The sequence below is a fragment of the Triplophysa dalaica genome, chromosome 10 (genome assembly GCF_015846415.1).
Source record: "Triplophysa dalaica isolate WHDGS20190420 chromosome 10, ASM1584641v1, whole genome shotgun sequence".
NCBI lineage: Eukaryota > Metazoa > Chordata > Actinopteri > Cypriniformes > Nemacheilidae > Triplophysa > Triplophysa dalaica.
Window position 1 is genome coordinate 4,363,372 of NC_079551.1, and position 16,233 is coordinate 4,379,604.

The following is a 16,233-nucleotide window of genomic DNA, read 5'->3' on the forward strand; positions in this document are numbered from 1 at the left end:
GGTGCAGAAAACTCATCACTGTTGGGTCCCTGTAAGAAAAGATAGAACCAGTCACAAGGAGAAGAAATAATGTAATGTACACTGAAAATAATAACTTTAATAAAATCCTTGTAACAATTTCCGCTAATATTTTTATGTAAAATGTGTTATGTTTAAGGAATTATTATTTAAAGTAAACAAGTAAAAAACGATTACGTTGAACAAAAACATGTGTCTTCCTCAAACGTCAAAGTTCACAGTCATATTAAAATAGACTTTTTTACAACATAGTTGGTCAAGTGAGAAGATACTACATTTACATTTACATTTAGTCATTTGGCAGACGCTTTTATCCAAAGCAACTAACAGTGCACTTATTACAGGGACAATCCCCCTGAAGCAACATGGAGTAAAGTGTCTTGCTTAAGGACACGGCTGCTGGGATCGAACCAGCAACCTTTGATTTACCAGTCAGTGGTTTAACCCACTAGACCACCATCTCCTATACTAGTGGTTACTGTCCAGGCATTAGCACAAGTACTGCTCAAAAAGGGAAATTACATACTTTACATGCAGTCAGATCAAAGCATGCTGGGAACAACAGATCAGCTGCGATGGTAGTTCTACTTAATTTTACCAATTTAAATGGGTTTAACATAATACAATTGAGTTAGATTCACTTAATTGTTTGTTCAGTTAAGTAACACAATTCTATTAAGTATATTTTTATTATTTCATATAACATTGGCCTAATGGTTTTTGGATATTTTACTGCAAAATTCTTACAAACTCTTTGATTTGGTTTCACTCATACAAGTACAGTATCTTACCATATCATTGTTCAAGTCATTCAAGGATATCACCTCTTCTTCATGGACTGTAAAATAAAACCATACATGTAATACAACTGTAAATTAAATATGTGACAAAATGGACAGTGATTTTTTTTTGGTTTCGTTGGTGGGGTTCAGATCTCCACCTTCTTGCAGAGTCGAGTTAGGCAGTAAGTATGTTTGTATGATATAGTTCCGGAATATTGTTCAAGCGAGCAAACTTACTAGATGTATGGTTCATGACAATGACCATATAACATTTTCCCAAGCATGAATCTGGCAGCAACAAGCACTCGAACACAACCAGCTCAGAATCATGACGTCCGAAGTGGAAATGAACAAAAGGCAGCATAACCGGACAGTTGACATCAAAACTAGGAGAAAAGTATGTGTCTCCGTAATGTCTGTAATACTTACATTCCTGTCGTTCTTGTCTATTGATCCGACAGTGTTTGACTACAATCCAGTGCCTGAACAACTCGACCAAACCAGCTGCTGCTATCAGAATGAAAACAATAACCGCCAAGATGACAACCAGGTCAATATGGTGTAAATCTAGAAATAAAACATAAAAGGTTTGGGAAAGTACATTTAATTTGAACATTTTTCAAACATGTGTTGGTTACCTGTTTTTTTAACCCATATTTATTTAAAGGTTCAAACAAATCAGTCTTTGAAAATCTGAGTAAAATCTGAGTGTTTGGAACATATATGGTCAGATCAGATAAGCAAAATATCTAAATAATCAAAAATTAACGTCACACTTGCAACAATGCTGTCAGCAGCTGATGTTTGATACAACAGTTCTCTTGCTTGTGGTGCAATTCCTAAACATCACCAGTGACATGCCTTAATAAATATTATAATAACTAATATTATAACTCTTCACATACCTAAACATGGCTGACAGACGTGATTGATGTCTAGATGTTGTGTGTGGTTTCTGATGGGATTGTTGATGACACATCTATATGTGTTTATATCCTGATATTCCACCTCCAGAGGTAGAGAGAGTCTGATGTTGAGATCAAACACACTGATGTTGGACAATAAACTGTTTCCTTTGTACCAGGAGAGACTCACATGTGTCACATTCATCACTGAACACAACAACACACATTTTGAGGCTGAAGATCTTTCTGATGATGAAGAACATTGAGAAGAGTTTGTGATGATGACAGGAACAGGCAGACGAGCTGGAAAACAAAAGAAAATAGTAGAATTGTAATCTGTTTTATTTCTCATTAAGAAAAATCTATGATCCATAAGGCTTGAAAAAAACTGAACTCACCATAGACAGTAACATTGAATTTCTTTTCTGACGTCTCTCTGCTGTTGATGATCTCTAGTTTATAAAGTCCAGTGTATGTGATTCTGATGTTTGTGATGGTGAGAGATCCAGTCTGACTGTCCAGCTTCAGTTTGTCTCCATATCTTCCAGTTTCAATGTATGTATTGGGTTTCTGTCTACGAATGTCAGCTATGCGAATCTCTTTAGGTCCAACTAGCCACAGTATCTGAAGGTCTTCCTGTACGTCAGTAAGATCAGTGTTTAGAGTGACAGGATCACCCTCCATCACTGACACAGACTTCACTTCAACACCAGACAGGCCTGCAGAACATTTGGAAAAATATCTCATTGTCACCAAAATGCAGAAATTATCTTTGCAGACTATTTGGTGATTATGTGAAATGAACTGGTTTTGATATTAACCCAAATAATATGAAACAAGCAGATCTGGTAAAGAAAAAAAAAGAAAATATAATTTTAAATTAGAGGTTCATTTTCTACATAAACTATGAATAAAAAGTTGAATGAGAGAAATGTATTCAAGTTTCCATGACATCCTGGTTATTGTTTTTCACGCCCGGTTACCAAAAAGAATAAGATGTCACAACATAATTATTTCAAGTATTTAGAGATATGAAAACAAATATCTAAACTAATGTTTACGTGTCTTCTGGCAATAAAGAATTCTTGAGAGATTTGATAGAAGAGAGATAATATGTCAGTGTGTTCACAATAACAGTAGCATGCTAAATGTGGAATGCTAAATTAGCGAATATAAAAAATCATTGAATCCTATAAAGTGAACCGTAGAGAATGTGAGATGTGAATGAGCTTTGCTCATTTAGTAAGACTGGTTAATTCAGTTGACTATTGTGGGCTGAAAAGTGTCTGCCAAATGCATACATGTAATTGTACTTAAAAATGAAAGAAATGCTTTATTTGATAAAAAAAGTTTGGTTGAATAAACTTAATATTTTTAATAGTTTTGTATAACTTAATAATTGTAATTTTCATCTAAATCCATTAGAAGTTTTAATATGTCAAAGTCACTTTGGTTGAGCCACTTGGTAGCACGTGTTTGTTTACAAGATCAGGATGACACCACCTCCGCCTAAATTTGACACAGGAAAACCCCTGTCCAGCCACACCCAAATACTTTTATCCACCACTGACAAGATCAATCACGAATCATGAAGAATGTAACTTCTTTTGTAAGTCCTTTGTAAAAATGGTCCTGTAAACAATTCCGGAAATTAAATATATATAAACAATTCAAGAAATTAAATTATATATATATATATATATATGTGTGTGTGTGTGTATACACAAATCAAACCATAATAATTACATTTTTAAACATTTTTTGATGTTTGTAGTCACCTAAACAATGTTTAATCCAATAGGTTGACTTCAGGATACTTTGTGCAAACAAAGGTCTCTTTTCCTTACAGAGAACATCCCACCGAGTTTGCATATCTAAAACCCCCCAACGACTGCAGATTCACGCTTTCACATTTGTGTCCATCTTCCCATCTCCTCCGCCTTTCAGCTCAGAGCGCTCTAAAACTCATTCATCAACTAAGAATGTGGTTATATTCACATACAATGTGCTCATTCAGAATGAATGCATAGGCATGTATGTTTGTGTATGCCTTCGGGGCTGCTTATGAAAAAAATTTTTTATATATAAATATGCTTTTCCAATAATTTTATCTCATATGGCGATCGGTGTGCGTATCGATGCGTTACTAAACTGACCAAAAGCAGCGGTTCCAAGTTGATGAACCAAACAGCACTGTAAGTTAAACCACAGCGTTTGTCGTTTCATGTAAATCTTTACAAATAATTTCTTACCTTCCACAATCAATAGAGAAAATACACAAAGCAGTATAAGTGGCATCCTGATATCCTGCAAGTTACGTTGGTTCTAATGAAATAAGACAGAAAACGTTCCGTTTGAAGTCGCTCCACTCTTGGCAAAGCTAACACCTGACAGTATGAAAGAGGGATGAGTACAGACACTTACTTCACTGCACTTTGGAAGAGGAGGAAGGAGTGCATTACTTCAGGCCACTCCCTTCCATCAATGACATTTAAAGCCGTCCCTGTGTGGCAGGTGCTGCTCTGCACACACGTGATCCTATCTAAACTTTGCCCTTATACATCATCCGCTTCAACCCAAGAATGTGTGAAATCACTTTCGTGATAACATCTATGTTCTATGTATACGCACAGAGATAGTGTGACAAGAGATGGTATTAAAGGCCTTTATGATTGTGGTGAAATGGGATGGCTGCAGTGATGCCACGCCCAGTGGCGGTTCTACATTGAATCACTCCCCGGGCGAGATCCGCTCTGGGTGCCCCCCCATCTACTCCAACCCATCCGAGAGAAAAAAAGCCATGTTTTACCATAACTATATAAGTGTAAGACGAACCTTATATTTCTCAATTGCACAAATCGTTCAACAGAACATTTTAAAAACACAATTCTGCACAAATCAGTATAAGTTATCAGAACTTAAATATACTCTATGTACATAAATGTTGCAACATATGTACATGATGTACATATGTATCATGATGTAACACGACCAGAGAACAACAACATTAAAATATTAAGAATAATATACAAATAAAATATAGAAAAAATATTCTAAATAGCACAAATCCTTCATCAAACAAAAGCAAATCTAATTATTACACTATTGCACTAAGAACAGAAAACACAAAGTAAAACCTGACCTTTCTGGCCTTCCTTAATGCAAAATCATCAATAATGTCATCATACGAAATCTGCCCCCTATTGAGTGATTGATACTGATGATAGGAAGGCCAGTGAGCTGTTCTTGAGACATGGTTGACCTCAGGTATGACTTGATCAACTTTTGAAAAGCTCCTCTCTGCTTGAGCCACAGTGACTGGCAGAGTAAGTGTAATCCTGAGAGCAGTCCAAAAGTTGGGGTAGATCTCTGATAGATCCTTATCATGCATAAAAGTGATAAAATTCAAGGAGGCTGATGGTTTTTGATGGCTGACCAGTGACAGAGGATTCTCCAAAATACTTTAGAAGTGCCCATGAATTTGCAATTGAAATTGACATCAAAAGACAGTAGGCTACAGTATAACTCTTATGAATTGCAAATTTAAATAAACATGCCCTTACATGCCAAATGTCTGTCATGACTCATTAGACGCTTTATTAATCTAATCTAAGGGAGGAACAATTAGCTCCTTGGTTACTGCCTCAAATTATATTCTTTGTCACGCAACAGAGTTATAGCAAATGTTTGCCTTTGAACACATCCAGACATATGTTAATTTCGTTGGCTAATTACAGGGCCCAACATTAACCCCAATGATGGAAATAAATAATAACTTTACTTGTAACAGTTTTGTTGCAAAGCACAATCTTATGGTGAAATTAGATCTCGTGTTTGTTGAGTTAAGACCGAATTATTGTTGTATAAGCATCATAGCAAGAAGGCTAACAAACGTAAGAGTTAACGTTACCACCCATTAACATTAGCCCTTCATTGATGATGGATAACGTCACCGTAATCATACAGAGAGAACGTAGTTACATACCTTTATCTTTTGCTCCTTTCTCCGCTTCTACTTTGATTTTTTCTTATATTGGGCACCTGACGGCTTAAACCTTTTTCTCTCCATCGCTTTCATGTTTATCTGGCACTCGACAATCAAGACTAAACCACTTCACCTCCACATAATCGTTTTGGATTAACTTTTTTTATTAGCCATTTCACACACAATGCAGAAAAAAAACGTAGAAAAATAGGCCTGTGCTTTAAAATTATGAATGAAATGTGCGTTATTTAGAAGAAAGTCAAGGTGTGACTGATTTTAGCCCACTAAATGGGCCCCCCTCCTTGTCCGCTCCATTTGGGAGAGGTGACCTGTCCATCAGGGGATCAGCCCCTCCCCTTTACAGTTTTCACACAGCTTCTGCGCTTCTCAGCAAGCAGGGCCGGCGATTTGCCAATTCCCCACACAGACAGTTATATTATACATAATAGAAACCTGCTTTGCGGCGCGGATTATTTTTCTTTTTCAAGTGCTTGTGCCGCCCCCCACGTGTCGTGAAAATTTGGCGCCCCGGGCGGCTGCCCGGTTCGCCCGTGCCTAAAACCGCCACTGGCCACGCCCATTATTAGTATGTTTCTGAACGGGCTCTATATAAAGGGGTTGCTCAGGTTGGGGAATGTGGCGTCACTGTTTCAGCTAACTTCCTGTGTGGACTGGTGGTCCGCTGCCTGGTGTTAAGGGTAGGTCGTTCACCACAGCTTGTTCACCCTTGTTGAGGTTTGGTTTGTTTTACCTTTCTTTGGAAAGGCTGGTGTCTGTTTGGTGGGTGCCTATTGTATAGGCCGCATTGAAAACCACCGTTTCGTGGCGGTAAAGCTCCTCACCTCTATCTCTTGTCGCATTACCGCATGTGTGGCTGCTGTCTTCCTGGCTGGTCAGCAGACGTTTATATTTGTCGTTTAACTAGAGTATGTGAAAAGTGATATGAGTCACTAGTGGTGTGGCGTTCGGGTGCTGTTCTGACGACTGGCTGGTGGCCATATACTGGAGTTCCTTAATTGCATTGTGTGGTTTTCCTTTTTTTGTGCTTTAGGTTTTGTCCTTGCCGTGAATTTCACATTTGTATTTGATTTAGTTGTAGAATGTGTGGCTCCGTTGGAAGCCGGACACCTAGCCTGCCTCCCTGCTGGCGATCCCCAGACTCGAGTTGGCAGATCTATACTAAACTCTGCTATTTTACTGCTTTCTGACCCGTGTTGCTATTTGCATTATTTAAAATCATTACAGTTTTAAATGAGCATTGGGTTTTCCCAAATTATTGGTTTAAATAAATTACACTTTGATATTCACATCTCATTGTCTTTAAAGTTATTAGAAATCTGAACCTGTCTGTCTGAATCTATATTTCCCAGATGGGTATACTGGGTGACGTAGTTGGTTACATCAATTCCCGTTTTCTTGTTCCTTCCGCTTCCCTGAGCTCGGTCACATTAGAAATATTTTCAATGTATTGAGTTAGAGTCTTAAGCATTTACTGTTGACACACAACGCTATGTGACAGTATTACCAACTTTCAGATTTTCTTTACATATTTGAGCGAAACACTTTATCATGTTTCCTCGACACGTGCCTTTTAAGATTCAAAAAGTAACATTTTGCTGTTGCTGAACTGGCATTCACCATTGCCGTCATTACCTTTCAGTTTACATTTATATTTTTGTTCACTTTCCCTAATGTAACATTTTTGGAAATCCATGTGTCTGTCTGTAGTTTGCAACTGTGCATAACACGTAAATGCATTGCCTTAAGGGCTCATGATGGAGCGAGCCTGATTGTGCATGTGCTAATGTGTCGGCTAGAGAGGGCATATTTTCTGTGTAGGAGAGCACCTGTGTGACCGAGGTTGAAGACATCGCGTGGTTGTGCGGACCACAGAATGATATCCTGAAAGACTCGTTTGCCCGCGCTTTTTATCCTGAAAGACTGTTACCGGGACTTTGTATCCTGAGCGACTCTGTTGCCGGCACGAATGACTCTTGCATGGCTGTGCCCCTTTGCTGATGCCGGGGAAACTTAGACTATTGGCTGACCCAGAGTCAAGCGGTTCCCTGCCGTTTGTTCCCAGGGACTTGGTCGGCGGTGACGATTCAACCCATTAAAAGGGAGGAAGTGTATCTCGTATGAATGCGCTTGTTGTTTTAATTAAAGCTTTGATAATTGTTCCCCTGGTGTTTTGTCTCTGACTGCCATTTGCCTGGTTGAAACCCCGTTCCTCAAACTTTTAACAGCATCTAGTGTTTATGACAATGCTTGACAGGAATGTGGGTCGTTGCCATGGTACGATAAACCTTGTTATGCTGTTTAGAAGTTCCCCTGTTCGTTTTCCCCCGACAGGAAATTCAGGTTAACATGCCCCCCCCACGTTTCTCAGTCAATAGTTGCATTTCTCTCTTAATCAACATCAACTTTTGCTATACAATAAAAACACAGTGGTTTCATGGTTTAATCAATTAAAAATACCTCCAAAAATTGGTATTGAGTTTTGTTATAATGAAGTCCCATGCAGAAAAACACTTGCTGCCCTCCATTCGCACTACGTTGACTTCATGCAGAAAATCCAACCATAGTGCCTAAACGTATTTAAGTATTCAAAAACATTTCCCCCCCTTCTGTCCCCCCCACTTCTCAAACCAAAGTTACACCCTTGTGTAAGTGACACAATGTCTTTAATTAATTAAAAATAAATGTCATGTTTTTTTTTTACTGAAATGAGCCTGTATCAAACCTCTTGTCGCCCCCTCACATCCGCAAAGGGACGAGGCGGTTGTATTTGTGTTATTATTCAGGGTTCAGGCTCAGTCGGTGTACATGGCAGAATAAGTCAGCAGCAAGGAAGTAAAGACTCTCTGGCTCTGCTCCCAATATCTCAACAAAGTTTTGCACATACTGTATGACACGGGGCGAGCCGCTCTTGAGAGACCACCATAAAGTAACAGGGTAACTGACCCAAAGTAGTTTGTTGGATGAACCTAATTTTTTTAGAAGTTGTCACTACTCAAAAATATTGATGCAAACTGTTTTTTTAGAGTGTGTTATCGTATAACTGATTTTAAAATGTGTAATAAATCATTCTTTAGGCATTTTTATGTGGATTGAGGGTTTAGCTTGTTGGGTAACATTAACCAACCCTTTATCTTAAGATAACTGTCATGATCCCGTTATTGTCGACGTTTTATCTGTCACGTGGTGTGTTTGTTTTTGTCGAGCACATGTGCTCGTTGTTTTGACAGCTCGCCATGTGCTCAGTGTCTGCGTCATTCGCCCCGCCCTCGTGTTTCCCCGTTAGGCTTTCCCTCTCGGTGTTTCGTCACATACAGCCAGAACTGGGAGGGGCACAACCCTCAAAATGGCAGTACTACCGGTACACTTGTGTACTGAGTAAAAAAACACTATATATTTTTATTAATTTTTTATTTTGTGTTTTAAAACGTAAAATTTGCAGTACAATGCTTAACCGAACGGCTTTATGACTTAGAATGTCCACGTAGGGAATTAAACGGACTGATGTGGCATGACTGTTGTGTGAAAGCTTCACAAAATTCCTGTTTATTTACTGTAGGAGTGAATTCGTCAGGAATTAATTAACTAATATTAAATGACACGTGTTTGTGTGATAGGAAGAGAGAGTGGATGAAACATATGACGTTTAAACAAAACACCGCGTGAAATAATATAAAACACAATAAATAAAAACAGCGCTAATGTTCGTCCTGACCTCATGTTAGACGCAATTCACCTAAATGACAAATCACTCGTTCTGCTTTGCCGACTGTTAACAGAGAATCGAGTAAACGTCCTGATCGACGCAGTTTAGGCGGAAAGAAGTTAAACCGCATCATTTTGTTTAATGTAAGTCACCAAAATATTTGCTTACCTTTTAAAAGAAACGCTGAGAGCACCACACAAATACGTATAAATAGCATTCTGATTGAATGCTATGAAGGTTTCACCAAGTTGGTTACAAATGGAGTTGGAGAAGCGCTGGATGGAGTTGGTTTTGCAACTGAGCCACTGCGTTGTGCGAGTGTGCGGTAGTTTCTCACAGCAGAGGAGCGGAGGATTTTGTTTTTTCACGTGCGACCTCGAAGTTCCTCTTCTGTGGTTTAAAGCAATTTGATTTACACATGGGCATAGCAAGCTTTCAAAAGTGCGGGGGTGGATGTGGTTTGTTTGTGTAACCGGGTGGTAAATAGCCTTAAAGTTTCCTTGCATGACCTGTAATTTAAAAGAGTTGGCGACAGGGGGCAGTGTCTAGGTGCTTGTGGTGAAGTGCGCATGCGTCACACGTGCGTGTGAGACGTGTTAAGTGCAGTGCGAGAGGGAGACGCACTCGTATGGGAATTTGCAAGTATTTTCGAGCATCCCGTGGTAAATTAAGTGTTTGTTTTGCAATATCCTTAACATTAAACATTTCTGAATGTGTATCGTGCAGATAATTCAGTTAAAAACATATAATGTAAGGTGGGTTATGTTGTGGTATAATGTCCGTGTATATATGACGTCATACCATGTGCTGTAAATCTGTGCCGGTTGTGTTTAGCAACAATATACATTTCAGTTTACGAATATTTTATTTAAAATGTTTATTTTTATTTGTTTAAAAGACATACAAGGATATATGTAGGCTGGTTTTGAACCGTGCAACTGAGATCTTTGAAAGGTTGTCACTGCCTTTGTGGTGATTGAGGAGGTCATCATTATGTGAGTGTTTTTTACTTTGTTGTCATTATAATGTGTATAAGTTGTACCTGTGTATATAAAAATGTACTTATGTTGTTGTTTTCTTTGTACAGTATCCCCACTGCCGTATTTTGGCCGTTTTCTTTTTGACATTTACAAAATGTACTATCGTACATCTGGGTTGGCGTCTTTTTGTGTTTTTGAAACTTGTATACGACAGGTTGTGAGTTTCTTTGATTGGTAAAACCACATTTTGTGGGTAAAGAAACTGTTTTTTTTTGGTATTGTTTTTTTTTGTCCAGAGCTGTGTGTTCTAACTACACGTTTCTGGAATATCCTTTAATATACGATGTAATAATTGAATAAACCACAAAAGCAAATTGAACTTGATAAATGTGTTCCCAGTGGTAAATCTAAATCCCCGGTCACATATTTTGGTACCAGGAGTGGGGTGGTTTATTCAGTCTGATTCGGTTTCGCCAAGTGATAGGGGTTAAACAAAATACGGCAGTGGTGAATATTTTTGCAGAGACGGACTACGTCCAGAACTCAGAGAATCGTAGTTGCAGACAAGGCGGTCAGTGTGGGACTGATCCTGTGGTCAGTGGGTCGGACGGGACAGAAGAGACCACAAAGAGGACTGTTTCTATTGGAGCCGCTTTTTCTGGTGACGTGTAGCTCCAAGGATTCCACTGTCAAATCCTAGGACTAAAGGCTTTACAACACCGTGTCTGAAGTGGATCGAGAGAGTTAGATGGACTTTCTCCCATGGACATTGATCCCGAACTGAGTTATTGTTCAGCGATTGTAACTTGATCTATTTGTGTAAAGATGTCAGATCGTGATGAAGAATCTGTGAGGGGGGGATGTCCCTCTTGGAGCTGTGGGAAACGATGTTATGGAACAAATGAGGGAACAAATTCAAGAGTTAAGTGATTGGCGTGATCAGACCTTGGTCAACAGGGCTGTCAGGGACGGCAACCCAACTCGTTCCTACATTTATGTTCCTCGTGAACGCCAAGTGCAACCCTTTAGCGGAGAGTATAATAAAGATGGGCGGTCAGTAGATGAATTTATTGACGAGGTGGAAAGGGTTCTACGGGCCAGAGAACAGACGCAGGAGGAACAGCTAGATTTTATCATTTCACTGTTAAGGGGACCTGCATTGGAAGAGGTACGTTTATGTCTGGGAAACCAGTCCAGGCGGGCCAGTGATTTGTTTAATTTCCTGCGGGAGGCTTTTGGGGAACGACGTAGCGGTACGCAATTGTTGCAAATGTTTTATAACCGCAAGCAATTGGACGGAGAAGATCTTCGGAATTTTTCCCACTCTCTCTCCCGCCTTTTGAGCTCTGTTGAAAGGAAAACCCCAGGTGGTTTTGTTAATGAACAAGAGATTTTGCGCGATCAGTTTGTGGAAGGCGTGCGAGATACCCTGGTCCAAGTCTCCTCCCAGGTTTACAGAGGAGGGGGAACCCATTTGTTTCAGATGCAATGGGGTTGGGCATATTGCTAGGCATTGCACAGTGAGACGCGGTGGGAAAACGAAAACTGATGTTCCAACTACAGACGGTCAAGAAAAATCCAAACCTTCTGTTGCATTGAGTAGGGCTGCCCAAGGATCAGTTTCTGGCCCAGGGGGAACTAGTAGAGACAGGTTGTTCGAACGGGCTGTTGGGACCTGCCCAATGGTTGATTTGAAAATAAAGGGGGTGTCTGTGTCCTTCTTGTTAGATACCGGTAGCCAGGTCAGCACCATTGCTGAGAGTTTTTTCCGAGAACATTCCTTTGTGGACGAGAGCAATGTGCTGTCTACATCAAATTGGTTGAAACTCACAGCGGCCAATGGGTTAGACATTCCCTATGTAGGCTACGTGGAACTAGACGTTGAAGTGATGGGGACGATTCTGCCTGAGTGCGGGTTTTTGATTGTTAAAGAAACCCCTAGTCCATCGCCTGTGCCAGTTTTGATTGGAATGAACATCATTAGTAAGTGCAGGAATCTCGTTTGGGCAGAGTTTGACACCACATTGAGGGGAAACCTTGATTCTAACTGGAGGGAGGCTTTCCAGCAAGCCCAGTCCATTGAGTTTGTTGAACGAGTGTCGGTTGCTAGAATCGTAGGTTAGACTCCTGCTCATATAAAAAACGCCACACAAAGCTTTTTCTCTTATATAAAGATAAATAATGTAATGTATAAATAATGCAACAATTTACTGTTTTTAGACATCAAAATAATATACATTTTATTTTTACAGTAATATACACAGGGGACTTAAGGCAGAACAGCAAACCAACATCCTGTCACACTCAAAGCCGGTTTGAGTGGGAGGGGAGATAAAGAGGCCGAAGCGAGCGCAGACACAGAGCGGCCACAGAAACGGAGGAGCGACTGCTGGAAGGCGTTTGTACAAAACGGCGGAAAAAGTGCAGAAAAAGTGCGGTCGTTTAACCCTCTCACCAGGAAAAGTCCCACGGGTGCGACGCCCCTGGAATTACACCCTTTTCGCAAAGCCACCTGTGTTTACCATCTTGTATAGCATACCGACGCAATTGTTTTTGCTAGTTCATACTATACGAAGAGATAACATATACAACTTTTACATAAAATATTTACATATGTTTTCACCAAGATTATCAAATGCTGTATTGCTGGAAATTGCTCACTTGTATTTAATTTGACAAAGGTAGTTAACTAATTACATTTTTATTATAAAGGTTGTGTATAAGTGCATAATTATTTTATATATTTTTGTGGAAATTGGCACCTGTGGAGAACTTCTTTGTCGTGGTCAGGGGTGTAGCAGCAGACAACATGGTTCTGACATCCGTTCATGTCCCAAGTTATCATATGTTAACTGTGTTATGAGGGGAGACATAAAAGGTTTTTCCATTTGAGAAAGTATTAATATCCTCATGTTCAAGTTGTTAAAAATAACACCTAAAGACATGGTATGAGCAATTAATTTATTGAATATATATTTATTTGTATTCTCAAACACATACGAAATACAAAAATGTAAATACATTGTACAAAAAAGAGCAGCAGTTCCTTCAAGTCCTGAGGTTGTGAAGAGGAACTCTCATGGATTGTGACAGGAAAACACCCTGAACTCTTCATTCCTGATGAGTGACTCAAAAGTAACAGCTAGAGCCCAGCAAAAGTGCACTAATAGATGTCAAACGTAATGAGCACTCATAAACTAGACCATAACAGACATTCTAAATTGCTAAAATCCATTGAAATTAGAAAATGCAGCCTCTTTGTGAAACCCAGTGTAAACTATGTAAATTATCAGCATCTTTTTGAAGTTCACAAACTGATGTCTTTTTAATCTTCTGTTTAGATCATTTAAAGATGTGATAAGATTGGTTTACGGCATCAGATCCAGAAGAGCTGAGCATCATCAGAGACATCAGACATCTGTCTTCAGGAAGGCAGGAATCACATTTAGTAGTGTACTAAAAACACTGACTGTATAAAAAACATATTTGTCGTAAACATTGTAGAGGGCGCTCTATAATGTGTCAAACTACTTTTCAGGCTGCTAGTGGTAAAACCTCATCTCAGTTGGGTCTCTGTAAAAGAACACATAACAAGGGCAAATGAATTACATATGTTTATAAAAAGCATCAATAACACTCATAGGGCCTACTTCATTCATTAAAGTTACAATCTTTAACTGAAGAAAGATATAAACAGATCCGTGAGCGAAATAATTATAATATCTTGTGATATACAGTAGCTTGTGCCAGTATAAACGTAAAAAAAATAACTACTATAGTTGTTTTTGTGACTGACCTTATGCATATGTATTTTTAGGAATCTGATAAGCTGACCTTTAAGGCACATTTAGATGCCGTGTGTAAGGATTCATCAGAGGATGTATTTAAGGAAGTTACGTAGATTTAATGTGGATACTTTTATTCAAATGTTTTATTCTTGTTTTGTTGAATCTGCCATAACCTTTTTCATTAGTGCATTAAAACAGAAACAGAAGAAACTGTTAAAAGTTTGTGGTAAGATCGTTTCACTTCCTTAAATGATTTGGAGGATTTAAGTTCAGGGCTTTGAGTAGGTTTAACTAATTATTAGCGGCCCTAACCGCCAAAATATTTAGAGGTTTCTACCTTCCTCTCATGAATATCATAAAGATAAAATAAAATGTGTCCCAGCTGATATTAGACTTTTAAACGGTCTAAAGTGTTTATAAAAGTCATTGTGTCTATGTTGTTTTCTTTGTATTGTAACTGTAAGTCTTTTTACTGCGGGCTGAGAAATAAGTTGCCACTAAGGGGAATAATAAACATGACCTTGAACCATTGCATATGTTACCGCTGGCCTGAGGGTGAATGAATTAAAAGAAAATGTTTATATAAGGGAATGTGTTATGTGAGGGTTCGAAAACCAAACTATTGCAAAAAACGCAGGTGACAAGATTTGATGTATTTGCTATTTGCTGTAATACTTACATTCTTCCCCTGATTGTTTATTTACAGACAAACACAACGATGTTTGACTGCAACAACAATCATAATGAAAACCACCAACACTGCTGCTGCTGTGATGGCACAGACATGTGAACGGTTCTCATCTAGACATCATGAAACAAGCAGGTTTGGGTAATTACATTTCATTTTATGAAACACTTATACCAAATATACAATATATATATAAATAACAAATATCTGCTAACTGAGAGAGCTGGGTTGCTTTAAGCCATCTTTGTTTTTTAGTGTGGTGAATTGTTAAATCATCATTGCTGTACTTTTCCGTTTTTAATAGGTACAAACAATTGAACCAACTGCCTGCACAACCGTCTCTGAAACTCTTACACCGTGTCTACACCGGAAGCGACAGGCGTGACACGACAACCGAAACAAAACCCTCGACATATGTAAAATTATAACGGGTTCTTTTGGCGTATCACGGCACGCACGGTGTGATATTTTACCACGGATATATTCAGATGAGCAGAATATCTTCTTAAGCACTGACAATAATACTTCCAAAAGGTTCACTGATATTTGGTTCAACAGGACTCTTGCTTGTGTGACAATTCCTAAACATCACAACTTAAAAATATTGAATAATAACTATTCACATACCTGTATATGTCTTTAAGTCATGAGTGATGTTGAGATGTTGAGTTTGGTTTGTGATGGGAGCGGTCAGACGGTCTGAAAAACATTAAAGAAAAAGTTCAATTTTAATGCTGCTTGAGAATCACATACTTGTCAGGATATACTTTTAGAAAGTAAAGTTTTTTAATGTTTTTAAATGGTGTACATAAAGCATCTCAGCAGATCTTAACCAGCCGCAACCTTAACCTCCTGCTTACTACTGTGCACATAACACTGTGCTGTTCGTAAAATACTAAAGACGTACATTATGTATCTATTCTATTTCATTTATTATTTAAAACAGAAACAAATCAATGACCATTGACAGACGACAAGACTGAAATTCACTTTACTCACCATAGACAGTAACATTGAATCTCTTGAACAAAGTTCCTCTGCTGTTGATGATCTGAAGTTCATGAAGTCCAGAGTCTGTGGTACTGATGTTTGTGATGGTGAGAGATCCAGTCTGTCTGTTGATCCTCAGTCTCCGTCCATATCTTCCAGTTTTATCATATGTCTTGGGTTTCTGATAATAGATCTCAGCAATTCGAGTCCCTTGAAGTCCAAACAGCCACAATATCTGTTCATCTGTCTGTATGTGAGTTAGATTAGTGTGTAGAGTGACAGTCTCTCCCTCCATCACTGACACTGACTTCACTTCATCTGAATCAACACCAAACACACCTGCAGAGAACATTTGGAAAAAATATTTAAATGT

At 38.8% G+C, this 16,233-nt stretch overlaps 1 protein-coding gene and 1 long non-coding RNA gene across 2 annotated transcripts; one reads left to right on the forward strand and one right to left on the reverse strand.

The window, feature by feature from the left end:
* Positions 1-1,697: 1,697 nt before the first annotated feature.
* LOC130429877 (uncharacterized) lies at positions 1,698-2,452 on the reverse strand. The gene is made up of 2 exons (XM_056758705.1): positions 2,104-2,452; positions 1,698-2,008 (listed from the first exon to the last, which is right to left on the reverse strand). The coding sequence occupies exons 1-2, from the start codon at positions 2,450-2,452 to the stop codon at positions 1,698-1,700; spliced, it is 660 nt and encodes a 219-aa protein (XP_056614683.1).
* A 7,548-nt stretch (positions 2,453-10,000) lies between these two features.
* On the forward strand, positions 10,001-14,557 carry LOC130429616 (uncharacterized). Its single transcript, XR_008907646.1, has 3 exons — positions 10,001-10,076; positions 10,313-10,409; positions 10,502-14,557. It is a non-coding gene; the product is annotated as an uncharacterized LOC130429616 (long non-coding RNA).
* Positions 14,558-16,233: the final 1,676 nt, after the last annotated feature.